This window comes from Microtus oregoni, unplaced genomic scaffold (assembly GCF_018167655.1).
Source record: "Microtus oregoni isolate MIOR12 unplaced genomic scaffold, Mior012 000035F_ref0000213, whole genome shotgun sequence".
Taxonomy (NCBI): domain Eukaryota; kingdom Metazoa; phylum Chordata; class Mammalia; order Rodentia; family Cricetidae; genus Microtus; species Microtus oregoni.
Genome location: NW_024543094.1, coordinates 428,323 through 455,805, shown reverse-complemented (window position 1 = coordinate 455,805; position 27,483 = coordinate 428,323). Strand labels below are relative to the sequence as shown.

At 39.4% G+C, this 27,483-nt stretch overlaps 1 protein-coding gene across 2 annotated transcripts in view; it reads right to left on the bottom strand.

The window, feature by feature from the left end:
- Pou6f2 (POU class 6 homeobox 2) overlaps positions 1-27,483 on the bottom strand; it is a 374,686-nt gene that overhangs the window by 226,166 nt on the left and 121,037 nt on the right. For both annotated transcript variants that reach the window (XM_041630792.1, XM_041630791.1), the window contains exons 2-3: positions 26,797-26,888; positions 23,627-23,855 (exon numbers count right to left, since the gene is read on the bottom strand). In XM_041630792.1, the coding sequence (XP_041486726.1) occupies positions 23,627-23,855; positions 26,797-26,888 (321 nt within the window). The remainder of the gene's footprint in view (positions 1-23,626; positions 23,856-26,796; positions 26,889-27,483) is intronic.

The following is a 27,483-nucleotide window of genomic DNA, read 5'->3' as shown; positions in this document are numbered from 1 at the left end:
AAAGACTATCAAGTCTGGTGCCTGAAACTCTGAATCCATGACAGTAGACATGGATACCGGCTTTGTTCTTTTAACCACCAATATTTGTACAGCAACTCAAAGGTCTGGGGTCTTGTGCTCAAGCTAGTAAAGATATTTGAACTGAGGCCCATGTGAAAATCCAGAGAGCTCAAAGTGTTATTCTGATAGTGAGAATCACACCACTATTCCTTATCCCAGGGAATTGACAAAGATGTCTGTCTTTGTCAAAAGTTCTGGTTAGAGAAAAGATATCCAAGAAAATTGGAGCCCAGATTGAAATACTGCATGGCAGAGATATATCTAAGCAGACAGATTATTCATTGTAATCTGTTGGGCATTCCACAGAAGCAAGCCTTACTATTAGCAATACTCACACAGCCCCAAAGGTGGGAAGTTTACATAGAAAAAACTAATCTCTGCTTAAAGTAAACTCAAAATAGGAAATTACTTATCCCAAAGAAACCAACCCACTATAAAAAATAGACTAGTACTCCAGTCAACTCTTAGATACTTAAGCTGAAGCACAGCAGGTCAAAAATAATTGGCATATTTAAAACGATTGAAGACAACTAAGAAAAAGTGAAAGAAAGGCCAAGTAAAACTTCTAAATGTGATAAGTATTTTCTTTAAAATGAGAGATTTAAGGTTAAATAAACAGTAAACATGGCTGCAGAGAGAATAAGTAAACTGGATGTAGACCACATTTGTGTAAATCCCAAAATGGGCCACATGCTATAAAGAATAGGGAATGCGCGACAGTAGTTAAAACATGCAAATACAGGACCCCCTGTATGTATAAGAAGAGAATTACAAATGCTAAGCAAGAGATATAGAAATAAATTCACCTAGAGGTCTTTCACAGTAAAATGGAGAATGTCTAAGATTAAGGGAACATTTTAAAATTAAAAACAATCAAAATCACATTTAATGACAAACTAACAGGATGCTTATTAGTGAGCTAAATATTGAGACTGGATGATAGTTTTCTCAATTTCTAAGAGTAATAACTTGGAATTCAAAGCCAAGTTAAACCATTAAAAAGAAAAGGGAGCTGGCCAGTGGTGACACATACACAGAGAAACCCTGTCGCGAAAAACCAAAATAAATAAATAAATAAATAAAATAAAATAAAATAAAACACCATCAACAACAACAACAAATGTAGGTGGAGGAAAAATTCGTCCTTGAAGATTGAGAAGGCAGAAATTACTACACACAGAATAAAGACTTGCATGCATGACTAAGGTTGAGGGAGCTTCTGTATATAATAATGTGCAAAATCACATAGAACAGAAGAAGGGAAGACAAAGTGTGTTTATCATATGAGAGGAAATGCTTTAGCTGCCTAGAAGCAGTCATAACTGAAAGACTATCAGTAGATGAGAACAAAGGAAACATAATAATGGAATTAGAATGTACAAAAAGAGAAAAGAGGTAGAAAATATCATAAAATAAGATGATTGAAATAAATAAATAAAAAGACACCTTTCCCTGTCTGTATCAGCACAGATAAATCTCAAACACAAAACAGTGTGTGAAACAGGCAAAATACAAAAGTACATTCATAGTACAGGGTCTTTATGCAAACCTTTAGCACACCAAGAAAATGAAAATTCTGTATTTCATGTATATATGCCATTATATTATCAGCACTGTAAGGGTAGGACTTCTAAGAAGCAAATATGTTGTGGGGTGACTCTAGCTTGGGGTGGAGGAGACATTAGCAATATTCTCAAAAATCTCTTTAATTTCTTAAGATAAAATATTGCATGCAGAATGAGTATGAACAGCTGTAATGACATATGTCACATAGAGCAGCATAAAACCCATTGCCTTATACAATAACCTGAAGATTCATAAGCAAATGAAGCTAACATTGACATCTGCTAATTTGATATCACTTTATGTATGTAATATATACTATATGTAAAGGTATGCATACCTATATGACTATTTTTCTCTATTTAAAAATGACAATTCTATTAATTTTGGAGGATTTCTTTTAAAGTGTAAAAAGGCTAGATCACTTTAGATTGCAATGGATGGAAGTCTCTTAGGGTACTGTACTTCTTTGCTCTACATACCCAAAGCCCAGCATTCCCTAATCTCAGAGGGAACCTGTGAGATCCGCTGTCTAAAGATTGTTATGCACATGGGTCAATTTGTAAGTTTCTGCTTGAGTTTCCAAGATTTAAATGTATGTGTATTATTATTTTTAGTCAACACAGCTTGTAACTAGTGTTGTATGTACCTGAGATGCACATGGCAGATCCTTCAGGAAACCACTCACCAAGGCCAACAATTTGAGACAAAAATGTGATATAGAACTCTGGCGTACTTGAATTAAAAAGTGAAAAATTAGCAGGGGAAATTAATTTGATAATGTATCATTATCCAGTTCTCTGCCCTTTTGCCTGCTCTTGGGACTCTTTTCCTCCTATTGACTTGCCTTGTCCAGTCTCGGTATGAGGGCATTTGCCTTGTTTGACTGTATCTTGTTTTGTCTGTTTTACTGTTGTATCTTGGAGGTCTGCTCTTTTCTGAAGAGGAAACAGAGTAGAAGTAGGTCTGGGGGTAAGGGCATGTTTGGGGGGTGTTGGGAGGAGTGAAGGGAGGGGAAATTGTTGTCAGGACATATTGTTAGAGAAAAGAATCTATTTTAAATTTTAAAAGCTATTGTATCTATACGGTTGTATTTGCTGCAGGGAGAATAATTAAGTTTAAATGAGATTGGGATGATCACATGATATAAGCACCCTTACGAGAGACACTAGGAAGTCACCTTTCTGCACCTCCTCCCTTTCTCCTCATACTCAGAAGCTTCTTTAGTCTAAACGAGGCCAAAGTGGACATTTACAAGCTAGGACGATTCCACCAGAAAACCACACCCTCTGGGTCCTTAATCTTTGACTTTCCAGCCCCTGCTACTGTGAGAAAGCAAATTAGTGCTGTTAACGCTTGGCAGAGTGTGGTATTTTGTTATGGCGACCTGTGCAGGGCAATACAACTGGCCAACTCCAGCCAAGAAGAAGAAGCTTCACCTCGAAAGAAAGTGTATGTTTCTAGGAAGGTATGAGGGCTAGTCTTGGCTGTCAACTCGACATACCTGGAAAGAGGGAATCTCTATTGAAAAACTGCTTCCATCAGATTGGCCTCCAAGCATATCTGTGGAGCATTTTCTTCTGAGTGGCTGAGAAGGTCCAGCCACTCAGGGCAGCGCCATGCCTAGGCAGGTGAGCTTGGGGCTATAGAAGAAAGCTAGCCAAGCAAGCCAGAGAACACCAATTTTTTTTCATGGGCTCTGTATCAGTTCCTCCTTCCAGGTCCCAGCTTTGAGTTCCTGCCCTGGCTGCCCACAATGATAGCCTCTAACTTGTAAGCTGAAATAAACGCTTTCCTCTTCCTTCTCCTCCTCCTCCTCCTCAAAAAAAAAAAAAAAAAAAAAAAAAAGAGAGAGAGAGAGAGATTGTATCTAAATAAATCAACAAATCTAGCATAGATTTCAGCATCTTAGATTGACAAGCGTGTACTTTGTGCATTTTCATTTGTAATGTATTTTGCCTTCCAATAGCCACCTTACAACTGCCGAAAGGTCGCATGTGGCTTATGGCTACCATATTGGACTTTACATCTTTCAGTCATGAAAGCAGCTATCATCCTTGTGTGCTTATGCCTTGTGTGAATCACGTTCCACATAGCATCACATTTAATGTCTAAAACAACCTTTTAAAATAGCCACCGGAAACCAGACAGTGAGTGCTTGGCTGGACTTACAGCTGGTCAGTATGATTCACATAGCACTCCAATAACTTTCTCTCCATGTTTGCCTAAGGGCAGAGGATCTGTCCTAATTAGTTCTCTCCTGACCATTTACCTTTTATATTAACTGAGCTCCTCAATTCTTACCCTCACCAGGTGCTTGGGGTTTCAGTTAAGCATCATGGCGCAGAGGCCTCGCCAGGCCCACCCCCTTCTCTGCTGTCTGTCTCCTGCCAAGGAACTGGGAAATGGGATTTAATATTTGCTCTGACTCCAAATCACTTTAAAATGAGACAAAATGCACCGCAGCAGCAACTTGCAAAAGAAAGGAAGGGACTGATGCCATGCAGCTTGGTGCACCATGGCTGTCTCAGAACCTCTGTCCGTCCTCATTCTTCAACTGTTTGACAAACTTCCAAATATGCCTGTGCTCCTGGACATCTCCATAGCTGGGGAAGCTGTGTACCTTTCATGGCTTCCTAATAAACTGGAAGTCAAGAAGAACACAAAATCAAAAGAAATAAAACTGCCGTGGCTGTTGCGACTGGAGCTGCCTTCTGGATGGGGCTGATAGAGTATTTCATCTGTGCTGACACCTTCACTCTCAATTATTTGGTCGCTGTCAAAACAAATCAATCAAATTACAACACTGTATCTTCACGTTACCATTCCATTGTAAGTTAGCGACATTAGCTTTGAAATATATAGAGTATAAGTTTTATCTTTATTATTTATTTAATATGACTTTCTCCCATGTGAGTTATTTTCTAAACACAGCAAACTCAAATTATCTTTTGTCAAATGCTGAGTGCATATATAAGTTGTGCTACGAATTTCAAACGAAGTGGCACTCAGGGGAAGGAGCTGCATAAAGATGTGCTTATGGACCCCAGCATATATGCTAATCTTACCCCAGTGATAAACAGCAAACAGACCATGTGGGATTTTTCTCCTCCCAAATTTTGGCTGAAATCTCAGTGAGCACAGTTGATAAACATATTTTGGGAAAAGATGACACTAAAAATGAAATAAAAGGCTAGCATTAGATCAATATTTTTTTTGAAAACTACTATTGCTTACATTACTTAATTTTACTATGGAAATCACCTAAGAAAATATATTTCCTAAATTATGGTTTTACAGAACACAGAAATTGTCTGTATTTCTCTACAGACAGCATCATTTACCCAACTGACAAAACCATCGTTGGTATGACCCAAGGAGAAGAAAGAGAAAAAAAGATTCAAACATTTTCATTTTGAGATTTTTAGAGCTACAACTACATTTTTAAAAAATAGATCTAAATCAATAATAGATATAATCTAAATTAATAATAGATCTAAATCAATGGAGTTATTTTTCAGCAAAAGAGAAAACACTGTCGGAGCTTTCATGAACAAGCTCTTAAAATAACATTTGTGTATTTAGAAACTTGGCATGTCCTTAGAAGATTAAAAAGCCAACTGACAGATGGAAAATTTTTTTGTTGCTTCATTCTTGCTATACAAGGGGTAACCAGCAAAAACTCCAATAGCAGTATGTCCATTGTGCCCTGGGAAGAGAACGCAATGCTGACATAATTGCAGGTGCTCATAAGAGTTCAGAGGAGTCTTCCTGGGCCTTCCCCAAGCCCTGGAATTGTGGCTTTCCTTTACAAATCTCCTTGCCCACAAAACCTCTCTCTCTCTCTCTCTCTCTCTCTCTCTCTCTCTCTCTCTCTCTCTCTCTCTCTGACTTTAGTCACATCAGGTTCCTGAATCAGGATCTTCAGCACAGATTCCATTCCTCATTCCAGATCTGAGGTTTCCAACTAACACAAGTGTCTCCATTTAAGTAGTTAGCTTCTCATTGCTGAACTAATCAAGGATTCTGTTCTTCCTTTCCTTTCTTTTTACCACTCTACAGCAAATGCTGGCCTTTGCAACCCTTATCCTCAAGACTTCTAAAGCAGCTTTGGCTAATCTTTTGCTGTCACCAATGCTCTCTTCCTGGATTATTGCAATAGACTCTCGATTAGACTGGTGCCTACCACCGTTCCTGGCAAAGAACAGATGCCAAGCAATTGGTTGAGATATAGATCCATCAATGTTTGGCCACAGTTTGTGGGAGGAAATGGGCTATAGATTTTCCCTAGAGGGAGCTGAGATATCATAGTGACCTCTCACTAGGAATACGACCTGTGGGAATCATATGCATAAGAGCTGAGTTTCTTGGGGAAACATTAACTCCTCATCCTCTAAAACTCAGGGAAAAGGAACTGGAAAACATCTCCCATTTCTGTATGTTTCAATACCTCTCCATTCTCCATATCTCACTCTTCTCCCAGGTACAGAAATCTTCATTTGGGAAAAGATGAACTGGTAATCCCAGCTGTCTTTCATCTTTCATGATGGTGCAAGACTAAGAAGAATTTTAAACACAGCCTGGTCTTTTTCCAGGCAGGGATTTGTGCCATTCTGGAAGCAGCCATCTTGGGAAGGAGTTTCTTGCCAGCTCTGATGGCTGGCTTGGAATCTAATCCAGTTTGCAGGTCCTAGTGTAGACAGATTGTGAGATGCTGTGGAAATTCCTGATGGATATACAGCCTTATTATGTGCAAACTGGGGCTCACATTACTTTCCTGCCTTCTGCTTTGAAAGTAAATGCTTTGGCTCTGCTTTGACATTTATGTGGCAGCTGGAAACCATTATCCTTTGACAATGCTTTATTCCATTGACAGTATCTCTTAAATACACACTATACTAGTCAAACTCCTCATTCGCGTGCTTCCAGTTTAATCCATGCCCCAGTGCCTCGGCAACGCCTGTTCCAAGGATAATGTGCTGAGAACAGGCTCTCCAGGTGTTTTAAATAAAATGCTTGAAGCCTTGGAGATACAGAGGTATGAAAACTGCCAAAGTAAGACACGCCGTAAATACCTTTCACAACTTCTTCATGGCGGATTTGGTATTATTGTATGATGTGTCATGTGGGACTCTTTTGAATCACTGCAAATATGAATTTATGCACTAGGTCTTTTTAATATTGTGCTTGGTAACAACAAGCCACATATCACAGAAAACTAAAAGCCGGAATCTGTCTCATCTCTGCTCTCGTGTTCTTGATGTCATGGGTGGAGGGCAGCTTTTGGAGTGTGCTTATCAGAAGGATAGCACAAAGGGAACTCCCAGGAACAAGCAGTTGCTATTAACTTCTTATCTTTAAGACAACATGGACATGTTCAGTGCATGTTCCTACCATTCTCTGTTCACACGCCAACAATGCCAACTTCAACCAATACGACTAACCCCCTTTACAGACATTATGCCTGGTCTGAAATCTTGCTCACCCATAATGAATGCACATGTTTTTATGTTTCTGTTGCTTTTACTTTGAGAATTAATGCACTTTGAGTTAAGAGATGGTTTTTGAAAAACAAGGTAGAAAGTTAACATACCTAACCTTGGTGATGCTGGCAATAACATTTTGGGCATGATCTCTCTTAATCAATACAAAATATTCTTACTTTAAGATAATAATTATTAATTTATTAATACAGACACTTTTGAGTATTCAGATAACTAGCATAAGAAATTCAATCATTTATAACCTCTGACTGTAGACACTATTAGTAAGACTGTTGTATATAAGTGGCGCTTCATATCTACAGATTGAATATCCTCAGGTTCAACCAACTATGGGGAAGATGTGTATACATATATAGTATTTTTGGTAATTGCTACCTAAACAATATATTACAACAACCCTTTATGTACAGGTTATTATAGAATTTTAAAGTCACCTGGAGATGACTTTAAAATTCAGGAGGATGTGTCAAGGAATTTGTTTTGTTTTTTGAAACAACATTTCTCTATGTAATAGCTATGGCTGTTCTGTAACTCATTTTGTAGACCAGGCTGGCCTCAAACTCACAGAGCTCCACCAGCCTCTACCTCCAGAGTACTAGGATTAAAGGTGTGTACCACCACTGCTCAGCATGCCTAGGAATTTGTAAATACTGCATAAGTTGTGAGCTGCCCTGTGGGTGTTGGGAATTGAACCCAGTTCTTCTGAAAGAGCAGCCAGTGCTCTTAACCACTGAAGTGCTCTTAACCACTGAGCCATCTCTCTAGCTTCAAACAACATTTTTAATGGAAACTTCCCTGAAGTCTTTTCAGGCTTTAACCCCATCAGCAATCTTGTACATAGGCATCTTTCTTTAGAGCTTCCAAATTAGTCCACCACTAAAGCATACTCTTACTTTTATTACCTTTATTTGGACAATTAAAATATATTTTTCATCCACTAAAAATTCCCTTTGTGTACAAAGCCAACGTATTTGTGTGGTCACCATTATGGGGAGAAGAGAGCAGTGTGTATCAGCCTCCTCATTTCCTTTTCTCCTGTGTTGTCATCTGCCACAACCACCACCTGTTTCTGGTCCCTACAATTTTCCTACAATGTCAAATAAATAAGGCAAAAATGAGAAAAAATACAAGGGAACTTTAATTGGGGAGATGGGAGTGAGGATAATAAATGAGAGGGAGGAAAGAGGTAAAAATAATATTAAGGATGTTTGAAAAAGCCACAGAAAATTATTTTATATTTATCCAAAATTATATATGAAACATAAAATTATATATCTGTATCTATATGCAGAGAGAATTTAAATGAAGTTATGCTATTTGGGGTGATAATACCCCACAAGAGTCATACAATATTTAACAAAAATTCCAGTATGGGGGGAAAAAGAAATCCCCTTTTGGGTTGTTGCTTAGCAGAATTCAGGAAGCTCCCAAACAGAATAGGCCATCACTATTGCCTTTGATTGCTTCCCAGAAGTTGAAGGTACGTCCCTTTTGCTGAAAAAAAACCATGTGCTTCAGACAAAGGACTCACAGGGTCTAAGTTGGATCTGACCATAAAGCCTCCTCCTTGACGTCTTGGCTTCCATAGTACCAGAAGGTGCTATGTTGACAAGAGTGTAAAGCAAAGCATAGTCCTATCCAGATGTGACTTAAAGCCCACTCAACACAGGGGAAACCATGGTACTGGAAATCTTGCCAACTCCCAAGGGCCATTGAGGTCATGGATCTTAGAAGAGAGCCGACCACTACCATTTTTCTTAATGAGCATAATCCTTAACTATGTATTGTATTTTATGTACTGATCTTTACACCTACAGTAAATGTCACTCTCACCACTCACCCAGGAAGTTTCTTTCTGTGGCAGATAGGAACCATTACAGAAACTCAACACTGGTCAAATACCGGACAACAGACCACGAGATGCCCATGTTACATCTATGACATAATCCCTACATTAGTCTGAGGGGACATCACAGAAGAGGGGATAGAAAGATTGTAAAAACCAGAGGATCAGGTTTTCTGCTGTGACATTGTGTTTTTTATACATGACAGTAGAGCTACACCCTCAAAATCTCAACAGCATGGTTGCCTAAGCAAACCCTGAACAATGATGACATCAGTTGACATGTTAATGTGGATGGAGAGATCTCATAGGGAACTACCCTTCAGTTAGGAGGGATTGGCAGTTAAGGAGAGTTGAGAGAGGGATATTCTTCAGATATGAGTTCCTTAATTTTTAATCCAGTACAAAGAGATCAGCCCTAAAACAATATACACATAAGCAATACTAAACAGATGCAGCAGGTAGAATTTATACATTTATTCATATATATGTAACAATAGTAATTGAAGAAAAAGAAGCCACAACTTTAAGATGGAGTTGGAATGGTGGGGACATGGGAGGGTTGGAGGCAGGAGGGGGATGGAAGAAACAATGTAGTCATATTTTAATTAAAAATAAATTAAATGCTTTAAAGGAGGAATAATAATTTAACGAGTGTTAACTTGCTATTTTAAGTAGTTTCTAATTATTTTGAATGTTATCTGATTTTATATTCATTGTTTGCATTCCATAACTTTAAGTAGTTATTAATACATATGTTCTATGGAGTCATGTGTTCATCTAATGGAATTTTGGGGTTTCGATGCTGCAAGAATTTTAAAGATCATATGGGTCCAATGCTTTGCAGCTTGTCTTCAGAGCTGTGCCTGTCAGGATGATGGAGCAATCTGTACTGCAGCTTCTCAGCACAGGCTCCTCCTTCCTATCCTCTAGGCTTTTCTTTTCCATCCCCCATGCGACTGGTGGCATGTTTGACTAGAAGACTTCCACAGTCAAAAAAAGATGAGTGGAAGTGATGCTCAGGATGTCCCTGGCAAAGCTTGGAGAGCAGTGAGGCCCTATCATTCTCTCTTCCTTCTCAATGAGAATGGCACTTCCAGGAGAAGGCCTGCTTTTTCAGCCCGAGCCCCAGAATTGGGAAGCTGTAAAGGAGAGTTCCTGCTCATCTGCACACAACACATTGGATGGTTCCTTACAAGGTGGTTCAAGTTAAAAAGCAGTATTAATTGATGCCACTGTGGCCTCTCACTGAAGGGTATAGCTTCTTGGACTAAGAAGCTATTAGGGTCTCTTTCTTTCAAGAGGGTTGAATTGCCAAGGCCTATCATATAAACTAGTCAATGAATCCTCTCTTTGTATCTTTGTAGTGTGTGTGTGTGTGTGTGTGTGTGTGTGTGTGTGTACATACTCCATTGGTTCTATTCTTCTAAAGAATCTTACCTCATACAACGCCCAAAGACATTTTCTTTGAGGGTGTCTGCATACTAGGATGCTGGAATGACTGTGTAAAAACAGATGTGGTGTATTATAATGATGGTAAACTGCTTTGAGATTAAACAAAAGGAGCTATATATATATATATTATATATAATATATATAATTCTGAGTTTAAAAACAATATACAATATGAATTTATTTACATGTCATTCTAGAACAGACAACACTAATGATTACCAGAGCTGTAATTGCCAAATTAGACAGAAAGGAGTAACTGAAAAGGAGAACAAGAGGTTTTTGGTGGAATAATGGATTTATTTATTTATTTATTTATTCATTTTGGTTTTTCAAGACAGGGTTTCTCTGTGTGCTCCTGGTTGTCTTGGAACTCACTGTGTAGACCTTGAATTAAGAGGTGCACCTGCCTCTGCCTCCCAAGTGTTGGGACAAAAGGCCGCCACATGCTGGAAGGTTTTCTTTATTGATTGTGGTGGATGTATGCTGCAAGGTTATATGATATCATCAGAGCTCTTGAACTGAGCACTTAGGGTCATGTATTTTATTGCATGCAGTATCGTAGTGAAGACAATACCACCACAAACAAAAAGGAAATAGAATGCAGCTCACACAGAGCCTCCCTGAATACTTTACTATGGAAGACATTAATTTGGGGAATGTTATAGGTGGGCATGGCTTGTTCAGCAAAGGTTCTCGGATGGGACTTTTATCTCTATGTGGTGGCATTGTGTTGGTGATCTCTATGTTTTGTAATGATGTAAATGTTGATAGAGGAGAAGATGGCATTAAAAGCAATCAGATAATGGGGGCATCATCCCCAGAAGGAGTTCATACTTATCTTGCAGTGTAAATCTCATGAGAATGGGTTGTTCATGGGGTTAACCCATGTGCTTAGCCATATATATATATATATATATATATATATATATATATATATATAATTCCCTTTCTAGTTTTCCATATTGTGGAGGACCAAAAGGCCTTTGCCTGAGATCAAACCTATGGAAATATCCAATTTCATTCTATCTTTGAATCTCCCAAACTGCCCACTGAGGAAATCTGTTCACCTAGGACCTGACATCAGTGATTCTTTTACAGCAACACGAAGCAGACTAATCCAGGGAGTCAGAGAAAAGCAGGGCGGGATTCCTGCCAGAGCCAAGGGCAGAGAAACCATCTTCGACCTGATTTCTTTTTAAACTTGCCTTGAACCTAATTGCTTTTCCATGTTCAGGTTAAGCTGCAATCTCTAATGTATTTTTGGTCATTAATTTAAATGTTTTGCCTGACTTAACTGGAATGTTCACACTTCAACATAAATCTCCCTGGCACATTTATATTCTCCATTTGTGCTACCCATGGTGATTAGTGGGTCACTCTGATCTGTGCCATGAGAACAGGTTGCTAACCCAGCTCATCTTTCCAGAGGCAGTTTCCCCTTACTGCCGTTGTCCCTGACACCCACACTGTCTAAGCTTATGTTCTCATTTTCAGACTGAGTTTAAGCAAAAGACTCAACAGATTTGTCTGAGTTCTGGGAAGAAGATTTTATTTTGCCATTACAACTAATTGATACTTTCCTGAGGAACTCTGCACAGGATCTGCTTTTCAGAGGAGTTGGTAAGATGATGACTTTTAAATGAATCTCAAAATAATGTCGCACAGAACACACTTAGCGATTTTCTTTCTTAGAGATTTACTGTCCTATAACCATGGCACAAAAGGTCTAGCATGTTCCCTCAGCATGCTTGCTCAGGTTGCATACATTCTAATACACATTGACGAAGAACAAACAGCTCTACATGGGGCCTGGTAATCTCCCATGTTGTGGAATATGTGTTATTTAACTATGCAAAGATGTGTTGCATTTGTTTAATTATGGAAAAATGTGTTGCTGTTTTATCTTGCATGCCTAAGGAACCTTATTGGTTTAATAAAAAGTTGAACAGTCAATAGTGGTGAAAGATGTATAGGTGTAACAGGGCAGGAAGTATAAGTAGGAGGAGGAATTTAGGCTCAAGAAAAGAAGAAAAAGAGAGTATAGGGAGATGCCAGGGGCCAGATGGACAGACAGACATAGAGGAAGAAGGAAATTAAGACATTCAGAATGAAAGAAAGGTAAAAAGTACCAAGGCAAAACATAGAAATAGAAACAGGTTAAGTTAATTTAGAAGAGCTATTGGGACAAGCCTAAGCTAAGGATGAGCATTTATAATTAATAATAAATCTCCATGTCCTTATTTGGGAGCTGGTTGGTGGCACAAAGAAAATTCCAACTACACTCCCCCTTGGCTAGTGAACTTATAAAGTAATCCAGAATATAAATATCCCATGCTAACAGGTAATTTCTCTCTTGGATATTCTAAAATTTTAATAAATAGAAATAAAGGGCTAGAAACACAATGGAGCCTGATAGTTGTATAAAGTTCTTCATAGCTACAAGAGTTGGAACGTGGACCACAAATGAACCTAAGTTGCAATAGAGAAGTGGCCTGAAGGGAACAGGAAAAGATGTAAAATGGAGTTTTAGTCATTTGCCTGCTGCACACATGAAATTAGTTCAAAACTAGCTTCCTCATAGCCACTGGATACTCTGGGACCCAGGCCTCAGTTTAGGCTAGAATGAGATTTGCCTCCGGGCCATTCCTAGGACCCTATGTAATGCTCTGTTCCTTCCTCTTGTAGTATGGAACCAGCAACAAAATTCTTTACAATCAACACAATGCCAGCAATAAGATGGGAGGGAATCTCTTTCTTGAGAGGAAATCTCTGCTGAAGGAAGAACTAATGCCTGAGGACCGAAGTTTTCTTTATGGGTGATGTAAAGGTTTTCCTGGATAAATGGTTCAGTCACAGTCTCATTTAGTAAGAGCATTGGTTCCCTTGGTCTTTGGAACACAAATGCACTAGCAAAACAAATATGTCTCCACTAAGTTCCATCTTAGGTTGGCATCCTCCGCCTTGGGCTTTGGCTTGGGGACAAAAGCAGGAGTGTTCCCGAGGACACTATTTAGCCACATAGGATGCTCAGAGTTTGGCAGAGGAGCTTTCTGCCAGTGTTAGGGAATGCAATGGCCTGAGTGTTTGTATTCCTCCCACATTGTAGCAAAACTGAACCCCCCAAGAACTGGTATGGATAAGGTCTCTGGAAAGTGGTCAGAGTAGAAAACTAGTGTCCATATAAAAGAAAACCCAAAGTCTCTCCTGCCAGTGAGGGCTCAGTGAAGGAGGAGGTGGGCATCTGTCAGAACTGACCTTTGACTCCCAGAACCTGGAACTGCAGGAAAGGAAGTCTGCTGTTTGTACACCACCAAGGCCATGGGATTTTTGTCATAGCAGCCAAAATGAACCAAGACTTCATGAGGAGAGGAGTTGCCAACTGGAGATAAGAAAGCATCTTAGTCTCTTTCATTTCTTAGGTATGAATGTGTACAGGAATAGCCTAGGGAAAATTGTGAAAATGTAGATTCTGTTCCGGGTTTCTGCTGCAGCCTGAGGTTCTGTGTTTTTAAGCTCCCTGCTGCTGTCTAGGATCACATTCGGAAGGGAAGATGGTCCAGTTAACCACTGGGCCAAAGAGGACCATTCACATCTCCCTCACCAGCGTTCATCAAGATACATGTGAACATGTTCATCATGATCCAGTGAACCACTGAGTCTAGTAGGACCACTCTCATCTCCTCACCAATACTCATCATGATGCATCTGTGCATGAAGGGGAGATGGTCCAGTTAACCACTGAGTCTAGGGGCATCATTCCCATCTCCTCACCAGCGCTCATCATGGTGCATCTGTGCATTATGGGCTCCTTTGAGAACTATATTGTTATTTGATAGGGGATATAGATGATAAGTTCTCAATCACATTAGTATAAAGGAAAATATTTGAAAATGTTTCACCGAGCTCCAAGCCATTCAGAAACTGATGCTAGAAACATATTTCTAATCTTCCTAGTAAACCTTTAGCTTTTGAAATTATAAGAACAGGCAGAGGGGAGGATTGGACAAAAAAATCTGGAAGATCATCAGACAAAATTCTTGCAGGCCAAGTTAAACCATGAATTAAAAACATAATACTCTCCAAGAGGAAAAAGGGAACTAACCCACTCTAAGTATAATATATGATTAGGATTAGTTGTGTTACAATTAAAAGCCTCCCTCCAACTTTCACTACTCAAATCATTGAGAAAGTGGGATGTCTATTACAGATGAACAGACTTATCAATCATTTTAAAAGACTGAAAACCAGCCAGGTGGTGGTGATGCATGCCTGTAATCTCAGTACTCAGGAGGCAGAGGCAGACAGATCTCATGAGTTCAAGGCCAATCTAGTCTAAAGGGGCTAGTTCTGAGACAGCCAAGGCTACACAAAGAAACCCTATCTCAAAATAAACTAGCAAAATAAACACCCTACCTGCCCCCCAAAAAAGGTGGAAACCTTGGGCTGAAGTTAGCATGTTTATTGTATGAGGAGTGGGTTCTGCAAGGAGACCAGCCTTCTGCCCTTTTTGCTAACTTTTGACTATATAAATGTGTGTACAGATTATTCTGTTGTGTTCATCGGCAGGACCACAACTTTTGAGAAAAATGATGTATGAATTGAGGACATCTAGAACGGTCATTCCATCTCAAAGTAGACTGAACCTTTAGAGATGACCTTTTTCTACCAGCCATCTGTTCACTTTCCCATGTGACATGCCCTTCTCCAATTCAGTATAACTCAGGAAGCTTCACCACCCAAAGCATTGCCTAAGGATCATCACAGACTAGAAGCAGGGTTCTCAACTTTCCTAATGCTGAAACCCTTTAATACAGTTCCTCATGTTGTGGTGACCTCCCCAATCATAAAATTATTTTTGCTGCTACTTTGTAACTGTAATGTTGCTACTGTTGTGAATCATAATACAAAGATTTTTGGAAATAGAGGTTTGCCAAAGGGGTTGCTACCCACAGGTTGAGAGCCCCTGCTATAGAAGGTCACCTAAAGGTATTGAGATCAGCCTTGGGCTGAATCTGATGGACTGGCTTGCAAGGTGAAGTCTGACTTTGCTCTTCAAGTAATGCACATTGATCTTGGTCACCTTGGAGATAAACTTTCTGCTGATCATCCTTATCATCCTCAGACTTATTATTGGGCAACTAAATCTTTCTGTTTTCCTGGAAATTTTCTGATTTTTAACACTGAAGATACTATTTCTTTGGAAATATCCCAGTTGCTAGTAAACCAGGAGGGTTATATCTTTGGTTAGTGAGGTCTGGGTGTTGAGAGGATATGGAAGGGTCAGAAATGCCTAAAGAAACCAAATGTAGCAGAACACCGGGCCGGGCGGCGGAAGGCGGCCGGAGGACGCCCAGCACAGCCGGCGGGGACCAACTGGGACAGGCTGGAACCGGCAGGGACCAGAGCGGCAGCAGAGGACACAGGCTGCTGGTGGCGGGAACCATCCCAGCAGCAGAAGCAGGCTGCAGGTACCGCGCGAAACACCGAGAACAGATCGCCCCACTACAATTAAAACAAAGAGGTAGGCATTCGGTTGGGGAGGTCCCTGGCAGAGGAGGAGCCCGGTCCTATTCTTGAAGACCCTTCTGAGGGGTGAGAGGGATCTTGCCCCCCCCCCCTGGCAGGAACCAGGAAACAGAGCAAGGGCATTTTGTAAGAGGAGCCCCTGGCCAGCAGGGAAACCTGAACCAGTTTTAACAGACCCCTTAGATAGCATCGATAGGAGGAGATGGGCAGGCGTCAAGGAAAGAATTCACCCAATAATCTGAAAAACAGCATGAAAACACCAGAACCCAATGATCTTACAACAGAAGGTCTCCAACACCCTAACACAGAAGAAGTGGAAAAAATTGACTTTTTGAAAGCAGTAGAGTCCCTTAAACAACATGTGAAAAATGCCCTTATAGAAATGGATGAGAAGTATAACCAAAAATTTGAAGAAATGAGTAAATATGTACATAATACCCTGGGAAACCAAGAAAGAACGATCAAACAGGTAATGGAAACAGTTCAAAAATTGAAAACTGAAATGGAAGCAAGGAAGAAAACACAAACTGAGGACCAGCTGGATATGGAAAATCTAGGTCAACGAGCACAGCCTACAGAAACAAGCATAATCAATAGAATACAAGAAATAGAAGAAAGAATCTCAGATTCTGAGGACACCATAGAGAAAATAAACACTCTGATCAAAGAAAACTGCAAAGCCAACAAATTCTCATCACAAAACATTCAGGAATTATGGGACACAATAAAAAGACCAAATATAAGAATAATAGGAATAGAAGAAGGAGAAGAGTCACAGCTCAAAGGCCCAGAAAATATTTTGAACAAAATTATGGAAGAAAACTTTCCCAACTTAAAGAAAGATATTCCTTTGAATATTCAAGAAGCATACAGAACACCAAACAGACTGGATCAAAGGAAAACATCCCCTCGCCATATAATAATCAAAACACAAAATATACAGGTTAAAGAAAGAATACTAAGAGCTGCAAAGGAAAAAGGCCAAGTAACTTATAAAAGTAAACCGATCAGACTTACACCTTATTTCTCTATGGAAACAATGAAAGCCAGAAGGTCCTGGATAGAAGTACTGCAGAAGCTAAGAGACCATGGATGCAAGCCCAGACTACTATACCCAGCCAAGCTTTCATTCACTATAAATGGAGAAACCAAGACATTCCAGGATAAGAACAAATTTAAGCAATACGTAGCCACAAATCCAGCCCTACAGAAAGTAATAGAAGGAAAACCGCAACCCAAGGAATCCAACATTGCCAACACTGCCTACAATAACTCAGGCATCTAGCGACCCTTCACTAGCACAACTCAAAGAAGGGAGACACACAAATTCTACTTCCAAAAACAACAAGAATATCCGGCATGAACAACCACTGGTCATTAATATCACTTAATATTAATGGTCTCAACTCACCTATAAAAAGGCACAGGCTAAGAGATTGGATACGAAAACAGGATCCAACATTCTGCTGTTTGCAAGAAACACATCTCAACCACAAAGACAGGCATCTACTCAGAGTAAAGGGTTGGGAAAAGGTCTTTCAAGCAAATGGTCCTAAGAAAAAAGCAGGTGTGGCCATATTAATTTCTAACAAAACTGACTTCAAACTAAAATCAATCAGAAGAGATCGAGATGGACACTTTATACTCATAACAGGAACAATTTGTCAGGATGATGTCTCAATCCTGAATATTTATGCCCCTAATATAAAAGCACGCATGTATGTAAAAGAAATATTACTAAAACTCAAGGCAGATATCAAACCACACACACTAGTAGTAGGAGACTTCAATACACCTCTCTCAGCAATGGACAGGTCAATCAGACAGAAACCTAATAGAGAAGTAAGAGAACTACTGGAGGTAATGAAGCAAATGGACTTAACAGACATCTATAGAACATTCCACCCAAATAGGAAAGAATATACCTTCTTATCTGCAGCCCATGGAACCTTCTCGAAAATTGACCACATACTCAGAAACAAAGGAAATCTCCACAGATACAAAAAAATATCAGTGTCCACCTGCGTCTTATCAGATCACCACGGATTAAAGTTAGAATTCAACAACAATCCTACCTCCAGAAAGCCGACAAACTCATGGAAACTGAACAGTCAACTAGTGAACCACACCTGGGTTAAGAAAGAAATCAAGAAGGAAATTAAAGTCTTCCTGGAATTCAATGAAAATAGAGAAACAACATACTCAAACCTATGGGACACTATGAAAGCAGTGCTAAGAGGAAAGTTCATAGCACTAAGTGCCCACTTAAAGAAAACAGAGAAAGCATACATCGGAGACTTAACAGCACACCTGAAAGCTTAAGAAAAAAAAGAAGCAGACACGCCCAGGAGGAGCAGAAGACTGGAAATAATCAAACTGAGGGCGGAAATCAACAAAATAGAAACGCAGAAAACAGTCCAAAGAATCAATGAAACAAAAAGTTGGTTCTTGGAGAAAATCAACAAGATCGACAAACCCCTATCCAAACTAATTAAACGACAGAGAGAGATCACACAAATAAATAAGATCAGAAATGAAAAGGGGGACATAACCACAGACACAGAGGAAATTCAGAGACTCATTAGATCTTACTACAAAAGCCTGTATGCCGCAAAACTAGAAAATGCAAAAGAAATGGACATGTTTTTAGATAAGTGCCACATACCAAAGCTAAACCAAAACCAGGTGAACGACCTAAATAGACCTGTTAGTCGCGAAGAACTAGAAACCGTTATCAAAAATCTCCCTTCCAAAAAAAGCCCAGGACCAGATGGTTTCAATGCAGAATTCTACCAGAACTTCCAAGAAGAGCTAATACCTATACTCCTTAATGTATTTCACAATATAGAAACAGAAGAGTCATTGCTAAATTCCTTTTATGAAGCTACAGTTACCCTGATACCAAAACCACACAAAGACCCAACCAAGAAAGAAAATTACAGGCCTATCTCACTCATGAATATCGACGCAAAAATTCTCAATAAAATACTGGCAAACCGAATCCAAGAACACATTAGAAAAATTATCTATTATGATCAAGTAGGCTTCATCCCAGAGATGCAGGGCTGGTTCAACATACGCAAATCTATCAATGTAATCCACTATATAAATAAACTGAAATAAAAAAACCATATTATCATTTCATTAGATGCTGAAAAAGCATTTGACAAAATTCAACACCCCTTTATGATAAAAGTCTTGGAGAGATTAGGGATACAAGGGTCATACCTAAATATAATAAAAGCTATTTACAGCAAGCCGTCAGCTAACATTAAATTAAATGGAGAAAAACTCAAAGCCATCCCACTAAAATCAGGAACACGACAAGGATGTCCACTCTCTCCATACCTCTTCAATATAGTGCTTGAAGTTCTAGCAATAGCAATAAGACAACATAAGGGGATCAAGGGGATTCGTATCGGAAAAGAAGAAGTTAAGCTCTCGTTATTTGCAGATGATATAATAGTATACATAAGCGACCCCAAAAACTCTACCAAAGAACTCCTACAGCTGATAAACACCTTTAGTAATGTGGCAGGATACAAGATCAACTCCAAAAAATCAGTGGCCTTCCTATACACTAAGGATAAGGAAACAGAGAGGGAAATTAGAGAAGCATCACCTTTCACGATAGCCACAAATAGCATAAAATATCTTGGGGTAACTCTGACCAAGGATGTGAAAGATCTATTTGACAAGAACTTTAAGTCTTTGAAGAAAGAAATTGAAGAGGACACCAGAAAATGGAAAGATCTTCCTTGCTCCTGGATTGGGAGGATCAACATAGTAAAAATGGCAGTTCTACCAAAAGCAATCTATAGATTCAATGCAATCCCCATCAAGATCCCATCAAAATTCTTCACAGATCTGGAGAAGACAATAATCAACTTTATATGGAAAAACAAAAAACCCAGGATAGCCAAAACAATCTTATACAACAAAGGAGCGTCTGGAGGCATTACCATCCCTGACTTCAAACTCTACTACAGAGCTACAGTATTGAAAACAGCTTGGTATTGGCATAAAAACAGAGAAGTCGACCAATGGAATCGAATAGAAGACCCTGACATTAACCCACAAACCTATGAACACCTGATTTTTGATAAAGGAGCTAAAAGTATAAAATGGAAAAAAGAGAGCATCTTCAACAAATTGTGCTGGCAAAACTGGATGTCAACCTGTAGAAGAATGAAAATAGATCCATATCTATCACCATGCACAAAACTCAAGTCCAAATGGATTAAAGACCTCAATATCAGTCTGAACACACTAAACCTGATAGAAGAGAAAGTGGGAAGTACTCTACAACACATGGGCACAGGAGACCACTTCTTACATAGAACCCCAGCAGCACAGACATTAAGGACCTCATTGAATAAATGGGACCTCCTGAGACTGAGAAGCTTCTGTAAAGCAAAGGACACTGTCGCTAAGACACAAAGGCAACCCACTAACTGGGAGAAGATCTTCACCAACCCCGCAACTGACAAAGGTCTGATCTCCAAAATATATAAAGAACTCAAGAAACTAGACTGTAAAAGGCTAACCAACCCAATTATAAAATGGGGCATTGAGCTGAACAAAGAATTCTCAACAGAAGAACTTCAAATGGCCAAAAGACACTTAAGGTCATGCTCAACTTCCTTAGCGATCAGGGAAATGCAAATCAAGACAACTTTAAGATACCATCTTACACCTGTCAGAATGGCTAAAATAAAAAAACACCAATGATAGCCTTTGCTGGAGAGGTTGTGGAGAAAGGGGTATACTCATCCGCTGGTGGGAATGCAAACTTGTGCAACCACTTTGGAAAGCAGTGTGGCGGTTTCTCAGGAAATTTGGGATCAACTTACCCCTGGACCCCGCAATACCACTCTTGGGAATATATCCAAGAGAGGCCTTATCATACAACAAAAGTATATGCTCTACTATGTTCATAGCAGCATTGTTTGTCATAGCCAGAACCTGGAAACAACCTAGATGCCCTTCAATGGAAGAATGGATGAAGAAAGTATGGAATATATACATATTAGAGTATTATTCAGCAGTAAGAAACAAGGATTTCTTGAATTTTGCATACAAATGGATGGAAATAGAAAACACTATCCTGAGTGAGGTAAGCCATACCCAAAAAGAGGAACATGGGATGTACTCACTCATATTTGGTTTCTAGCCATAAACCAAGGACATTGAGCCTATAATTAGTGATCCTAGAGAAACTAAATAAGGAGAACCCAAAGAAAAACATATAGGCATCCTCCTGAATATTAACCTTCAGCAAGCGATGAAAGGAGACAGAGACAGAGACCCACATTGGAGCACAGGACTGAATTCTCAAGGTCCAAATCAGGAGCAGAAGGAGAGAGAGCACGAGCAAGGAACTCAGGACCATGAGGGGTGCACCCACACACTGAGACAATGGGGATGTTCTACTGGGAACTCACCAAGACCAGCTGGCCTGGGTCTGGAAAAGCCTGGGATAAAACCGGACTCTCTGAACATAACGGACAATGAGGACTACTGAGAACTCAAGAACAATGGCACTGGGTTTCTGATCCTACTGCACGTACTGGCTTTGTGGGAGCCTAGGCAGTTTGGATGCTCAGCTTACTAGACCTGGATGGAGGTGGGGGGTTCCTTGGACTTCCCACAGGACAGGGAACCCTGATTGCTTTTCGGGCTGAGGGGGGGGGGGGACTTAATCGGGGGAGGGGGAGGGAAATGGGAGGCGGTGGCTGGGAAGAGACAGAAATCTTTAATAAATAAATAAATTTTAAAAAAAAGAAACCAAAAGTAGAACTTCCTTCTTTGGTGTTGATTTGGACCTCAAGGAAGAAGATGTCAAAGGAGGGGCTTGATGTTAAGACCAATGAGGGAAGCTTCCCCCAGTCAGCTGACTTCCTGATGGAGAGTTTCACATTAATAATCTCATCACCTCCCTTAATCACTGAAATTTTAAAGATGACTTCAAAGCAAAAAATATTTGTTCACGGTTCTGTGGCTGACATGAGCTTAGTTGAGAACACAAATATGCTTCTGAAGGCAATATTGTTTGGAACATTTGCCACGGGAACCAAGGGACAAAAGGAGTTAACGCTTCTGCTGCCCTTACCCTGGGCACAGACATAGGTTTGATGTGAAAGCACCAGTGCCAAGAAGTCAAGGCCCAAAGCACAAGCCCATACTTCACATTGAAAACAAAGTGGAGACGGCCTTGCTGCACACCAGGCCAGCGCTGATTTTGAAACCCTAGAATAAGAGGTATGAAAAATCCCAACAACACTGACTAACAGTGAAAGTACAAAAAACTTACTTTTTTTCACTCTGACTTTGGTGTCCATCTTAACCAAGCAGAATTAATTCACAGCCCAGGAGCTCGGCGAGCTGATGTTTATTTATAATATTCAATATTCCCATAAGCACACATGTTCCAAATGGAAGGTTGCATTTTGATAATGCCCGTTTCTTCATTAAGATTTCATCATCCACCTGGCCCTACACTTTGTTGCTTCGGCTTTCACCTTGTGTATTCCTGCTTTATTTGCTTAATCTCAAGTTCCCCACTTCCCAGGCACTCAAATTTGAAACAAGCAAAGTTCATGCATTAGTGTATCCTGAGCATGCATGATTTATGAATGGCCAAGTTCTTGGCACAATTTAACGGTATAAGGGAGACTTTGTTTTAAACATGAAACTGAAAGTTAAGAAGTAGCCACAATGGGTGAAATATCAGAACACAGGCTGCAAAGAGGTCCAAAGGAACAAGATTCTTTAGTTCTTAGTTGTTCTTCAGTGTGTGAATGGATGTTCTAACCAATTTTTAAAAAAACCATATAAGCATCTAACATCTGACCAATTTAAAAAGTACTTTAAATTGTTATTCTGAGGACTTACCCAGACAAACCTTCATTCTGTAATAAAACAAAAATATCCTTACATTTATATAAATAAGGATTGTCAACTGCTTTAAGTATCCCAAAGTAAATAGTTGGATTTTTCTTTCTTTCTTTTCTTTCTTTTTTTGGTACCAGACATTATATTCTTATTCAGAACATTTCTCACGATAATTATTCTTTCTCTAACAACAACCAGTGTTGTTCTTATCAAGATTTTTAAGAATAGCTAAAAATTTCAAATTCTAAAGAAAAACTTCTCCCTTCTACCAGGTCTTGCTTCTACCAAAAAGCTGAAATAATACAGTCTGTGTTTTAATACTTACATCTAAAGCCTAAGTAGTGGCAAAATAATCATTAAATTAATAATGCCATATGACATTTTGTATTTGTGGTGTCCCAACCACTTAGCTCAGATACAAGGAACACCCAACCTTTTCTTGCATGTGGCCAAATTGAATACCTTGCCAGATTATAAGCTGTGTCTTCAAATAACAATGCTACAGTTTCACATTTAAATGACGGTGTGCCCCGTCATGATTGCTTTTAAGTACCGGAGGACCTGAAAAGTTGCTGTTCATGAGAGGAAATGAAGGTTGATAAAATCACAGCTTAAGTAAGCTCAGCGTTCATAAACAGCTGTAAATATTGCTTTCCGCAGAGGCCTTTCAGGCCCTTTATGATAGAAACATCTCTATGCTGCACTCTCCCTTCAGGGGACTTTCTGTCCATTTCAGAGAAGAACGAGTGTAACACTGCACAGCACCTGGGCATGATGTTACCTTGGAGATTTTGCAATGGCAGAGTCATGATGCCTCCAGCTGCAGCTGCTGCTACCAGCCCTTGGATGTTTGTGAGATTCGCTGTGGGCAGCGTGAGGACCAGGCCTTGCTGACCACCTAGTTGTCCTGCCATGTTGAAGGGGATGAGGATGGGCTGGTTGAGGGCTGGGGGGCCTCCCGGCATCACCCCGGCCACAGCAGAGGCAAGCTGCTGTGCTGTCAGAAGAGGCTGCAAAACAGGAGAAACCTGGCTCACTTTCCAGCAGAACAACACATGGTTTTTAAAGTACGGTGCCTCCATTATATCTAATCAGAAGGTTTCTCAAGCAGCAAAGAAGCATACTCCATCCCAGAAAAAAAGACTGGGAGGAGGAAAGAATAGTTTGACATTATGTTTCATTTATACCTTTGAAAATTTTCAAAGTTTTAACAGCCTCCGTGATGCTTAAACACCTTTTGAAGAAACACCATGTCTTTACATACTGCAAATTCAACTGAGTTTTCATTTGATCCCAATTCTCATATATTTATTGCGCTCAGCTAATTTTTTCTATGTTGTTACAGAAAGAATTCACTGATTTTGGTAGGGGTTTTATTCTATTTTTGGTTCAAAAATAGTAATAACACACTGGTTTCAAGTATTACATTAACAAAAATAGTGTCAAAGATTTTCTGGATGCTAGGAGGTCTTTAGTAATGCTGTCACACACATCTGTGGCTGGAGGGCCTGATTGCGGGCATAATCCTTCGGAAAGCAATTTGGAAACACATACATCTCAAGAGCGGCAAATATATTCATCCTTATTTGTCTCAGAATATACTCTTAGGATAGAGTTTCAAGATAGAATTCAAGTGGAAAAGAGATAAATGTATGAAATTATGCAATATATTTCAACTTACATAAATGGTGAAGCTGTTCATATTATAGTGCTAAGCCCGGAGAGGTGCTGTGTATTCATTAATATGGATCATTTTGGCATCTATTTCGGAAACTTAAAAATATGTTCCTGATATGAAAAGAAATTGAATAGTTTCTAAACAGACAAGTGGTTACTATTGAGATGGTAATATGTGTGTTGTGTGTGTATATATACATATATATGTGTGTGAGTGAGATGTCAAGACATAAAACGTAATAGAAAACCAAATACTTATACTCGAAGATACAATACTAAATTTTTTTCTGTTAATTCTTTCATATTCTTCACCCAATTAAGATGTTATTATTAAAACACATGTTTATGTCCACTCTTGATTGAATAATCATGGTTTGGTGTAAAAGGCAGCATTAGAGCAGAAAACTTGTTTAAGTGCTGGGGTGGGGTTCTCACTGGAGTTCTATACTAAGATTGTGATTCTTGCCAGGCTAAATGGCAGCGTAAGTCATTTAATCTTAGGGTCTTTAATCCAGGATTTTCTCTACACCCTTTTGAGAGTTGTGGAGTTAAACATAATCCCACATTTTTTCTCTACATGATTAAATATTAAACTCTATCTAGGATTGACTTTCTTTTTGATGAAACATAAAAAAGGTATTTAAATATGTACATGATATAAAGGCAGATTATAATCACCAGACCCTACATTCCAATTATCCTACCAATGAGACTCAGAGAGTTTCATAACTTCCTGGAAGTTCCCTGTCTCATGCATGGAGAGGTCAAGTTTAAGACCAGATAGACTGTTCCAGAGTCTACACAAGGGACAGAGTCAGAGAAAGGGGGCTGTTTCATTTGAAGAATGGAGGTAAGAGTGGGCTGTCTCTCTAGAGTACCATCTCAATTTTTCAAAAGAAGCTCTTGAGAGGTACTGGGTTCCCAATGTATTTGCTCACTTTATTGAATTTATAGTAATAACTTTGTTCCCTCCTTTAAAATACACAAAGTTACTTGGCAGAAAAAAAATCATCAGACTTAGGGAATAATAATGAAATTGTAGCTTGGTTCTAAGGTTCCTAGGGGTAAGATATTGTGGCCGACCAGTGCAAAGCTTCAAGGGAAACATGGAGTATCTCTCAGACTGTCCACAGGTTTGGAGACTTGACATGTAAAATTTTAAGACTGGATTTTGGGCTTTTAGTATAGGGTGTACCTGCTCCAGGTTATCACAGAGCTATGCTTCTTCACTGTCTTGAGTTCGTCATTCTAATTACCTAACTTAGAGTGTTAGACCAGTTTGGAGCTCATGGGCTTCTAGGAACATCTGTGAACACACATGTACAGGACTTACACGTATGAACTTATGAGGTAAGAAGAATGTCACTATGAGGGTATGACACATAGAAGCCAATGACTCATGTCTATGACCTCTATCTAGGTTTTGGTCTCCCAAACAGACACTGCCCAGTCTTCCTGTCTGGAGCTGTGTGGGCTCTGAGATGGGTGATAGGATCGGAGGCCACTGGAAGATTTCATGGCAACTAGAGTAAGAGTGACGTAATTGAGTCAAGCTTTACACTTGGGCAAGCCCTCCTTATACTGAACGTGATTAATTTCCTGGGACAACAATGGCAGCAATGGGGAGAGAAAGGCACAGGCATTTCTCTCCCTAAAAGCAAGATGAACTCTGAAAGTTTCACAGTAGATGGCAGAGGTTAAAGAAAGCCCAGCTTTTTATAATTGTGTTCTACATCTCCATATAACCCACGCCAGGCTGCAAAAAACAAATATTGGACTTTAAAAAATAATGAATGTATTTCTTTATTAATGCAAGAGCTATGTGTGATGTACAGTATTGTCAAACCCAATAAGCTGAACTTGCATTAAAATTGCATTAACTTTTTTATATTAAATCACATCTTGTATTTCAAAAATGGCTATAGTAAGGTTGAAATAACTTAATTTTCTTCACACTCCAGTCATTAAAGTTTTACTTTAAAAAAAAACTGCATGGTAACCAACAGCCTAGATATAGTAGGTTTTAAAGGAAAAAAAAAACATTTCCACATGATTAAAACCAACCTTTCCTTTAAGAAGAGACTTTTACAAACACATATTTTCTTGAGAGTATTTAATAAGTAATGTAGTCATATAGCTTTTCATACAAAAATTTATCACCATCTTTGCTCTGTTGGAGTTAATTGGATTTAACTCATTATTATTTATTTGGCTATTTATATGGTGAAACCATCCTAAATGGAGCCTAATGGAAAGCAGTTGAGAGATACTGACCTGCGGCCCAACTGGAAATGGGGGGTGGGTCTGACTGGCCTGGTGCTGGTCAGGAGTTCCTGGGTCTGATAGTACTGTGTTTCCTCTGGCCCCTAGAATTCAAGAGAAAAGCTTCCTTAGTATTAACAGCAGCCTGGGAACAGTATATTTCTGAGATATCACCGAATACTGAGGAATAGATGCTTATAAAAGAGTGGTTTTTCAGTAGTTCTAGTTAGGGCAAAAATGATGCTATAGTACATTCAGGATGGCCAAAGTCATCAGGAGATAGAAAAGAAAGAAAGACAATAGGGAAAGGTATTCTTTTATATATATGCCAAAAGACTTACATTAGATATCGGTTTGGAAAGCAGACTCTAGTTCACTGTGTGTATGTGCACATGTTTTGGGGCATGTGTGTGAATGTGTCTGTTATGCTTAAATGAATAATAGATAAGTCAGTTGTTCAAAGCCAAAGTACAGTCTCAGATATGACCATCTCTCTTATATTGTTCCCTGGTAGAGATTCTTCCCTCTGTTCTGTTCCCTTAGGCCATCTCTTCAAGCTGGCCTTGGATGGACTCCTATGAACCACAGCCCTTTCTAATGCTCCCTTCCTCAATGTCCTAAAAGGAATATGAGTCCCGTTAGGCGAGTTTTCTGGGTGCGGAGCAAAAGAGAAATGTCTCGCATCAATCACAGAGACCC